Genomic DNA, 1,903 nt, shown 5'->3' on the forward strand with positions numbered 1-1,903 from the left:
AATCCAGACTCACACAAGTAAGTCGTCGCGAATGGAATGAGAGTACTTAGTGCTTTTTCACCAAGTTTTGGAAACATATTCATTGAACAACACCAATATTGCTCAAGAGTTTTTCTTTCAAACTGCATTTTGATAAAACGGTTCATGCATAATTCAATAAGTTCATCTTTTAACGATTCATCATCCGACATGTGATTCAAATTAAAAGAATATGGATTTATTATCCATTCTTCAGAAAATTTCCAGTTCTCCTATTTTGAAATATCCGTCAAAAGACTTGGATAGTATTTCCAAATGGTTCATAATTTCTTCACGCACACTTGGAACGAAACACTCATCTTCATCAGTCACTTCTTCGAGTAATGGAAAGTTTGATAAATTGCCTCTTTCAACTCGTCGACACCAGAGATTTAACTTTTTTTTTAAAGCATTTATTATTTCACGACATTTTAAGATATTTACATTTCTCCCTTGCATGGAAACACTCATGTCATTCAAGCGGCTGAAAATGTCACTTAAGTAAGCTAGTATTTGAATAAATTCTTTTGACTCCATTTCTTTGAAATGGTCATAGTCACGTTCCTTAAGAAAAGCTTTTACTTCTTTCTTCAATTCAAAAAAGCGCTTAAAAGCTCTTCCACGTGATAGCCAGCGGACCTCCGTATGGAAAAGTAAAACTGAATGTTCACTACCATAATCTTGACACAAGGACTTAAAAAGACGGTGATTAAGAGCACGACCTCTAATCTAGTTGATTGTCCCCACACAAATATCAAGGACATTTTTAGATTTCGAGGGCAATGTTTTTGATGCCAAGGCATGTCGATGAAGAAAACAGTGAGTACCCTGCAAGTGCGGAATATCCTGTTTTAACAAAGCAAAAATACCAGATATATTTCCCAACATAGCAGAGGCACCGTCAGTACATACAGAACCAATAACTTGCATGTCTAAGTCATGTTTCGCAAAAAAAATCTTGACACATTGAAAGATGTATTTTGCTTTTGTAGTTCTTTTCAGATCTTCACAAACTAAGAATTCTTCTTTTATCGAACCATCATGCACATATCTCACTAGTACAATCAATTGACTGCAACTTTCAACATCGGTTGATTCGTCCAACTGGAGAGAGATATTTAAAGAATTAGCTTTGATTTCAGCAATGACTTGATCCAAAACATCCGAACTTAAATCTATAAATCGACTTTGAATAATGATGTTAGATAGCGGCACTAACTCAAGCTTTTTTGAAGCTTCTTTTCCCAGAACATCTACTGTCATTTGAAACACACATGGCTTTATCAACTCCTCAGCAATTGTATGAAGCTTTTTGGATTTAACTACGTTATACGCCACATGGTAAGAAGCCAATAAAAGAGGCTTGCCAGCAGATACAAAACCGAACTTGGGAAGTGTTCCTCGTGATTCATTGCGGATCCTTTTAGATTTCAATGACTCAAAATCATGACCTGAAATATCTGCTCCACCATGTCGTTTGTTAAAATGTTCTTGTAACTTAGATGGTTTCAAATTTGAGTTCGAAAATACAATGTTACATAACATGCATTGCGGTTTTTGCAGGCCTTCAACTGTTTCAGTGCAAGTAAAATCAAACTTAACATAACTTTCATTCCACTTCCTTATCTTTGTCATGATTGAGTACTAATTAAATAAACTGTGTTGTAAAAAATAAATAAAAAAGTCAATTACTAAGAAATTTTTTTTCATAAAATTTATACTAGAACAATGCTTCAGCCTATGACTTCGTCATTAAGTCTTTTAAGATTTGAAAAAGTATTAGAAGTGAGGAAAAAGCACTAGAAAAGTAATAAATATTAAGCTTAAACTTAAAACTAAACTTTTTATACATTTTGTTATGAATATATGTACTTCTTAAATTATA

At 33.5% G+C, this 1,903-nt stretch overlaps 2 protein-coding genes across 2 annotated transcripts; both read right to left on the minus strand.

Moving 5' to 3' along the window:
* Positions 1-231: 231 nt before the first annotated feature.
* LOC145828576 (protein FAM200C-like) lies at positions 232-555 on the minus strand. Its single transcript, XM_082936330.1, has one exon. It carries the CDS (start codon positions 553-555, stop codon positions 232-234), a length of 324 nt encoding a protein of 107 aa, XP_082792456.1.
* A 192-nt stretch (positions 556-747) lies between these two features.
* On the minus strand, positions 748-1,653 carry LOC145828577 (protein FAM200C-like). The gene has a single exon (XM_082936331.1). The coding sequence runs from the start codon at positions 1,651-1,653 to the stop codon at positions 748-750; it is 906 nt and encodes a 301-aa protein (XP_082792457.1).
* Between the last annotated feature and the right edge of the window lie 250 nt (positions 1,654-1,903).

This window comes from Thalia democratica, chromosome 2 (genome assembly GCF_965202585.1).
Source record: "Thalia democratica chromosome 2, ktThaDemo2.hap1.1, whole genome shotgun sequence".
NCBI lineage: Eukaryota > Metazoa > Chordata > Thaliacea > Salpida > Salpidae > Thalia > Thalia democratica.

Excerpts from the sequence above, each read along its gene's own strand:
- LOC145828577 (XM_082936331.1), bottom strand. The coding sequence starts at position 1,653 with ATGACAAAGATAAGGAAGTGGAATGAAAGTTATGTTAAGTTTGATTTT.
- LOC145828576 (XM_082936330.1), bottom strand. The coding sequence starts at position 555 with ATGGAGTCAAAAGAATTTATTCAAATACTAGCTTACTTAAGTGACATT.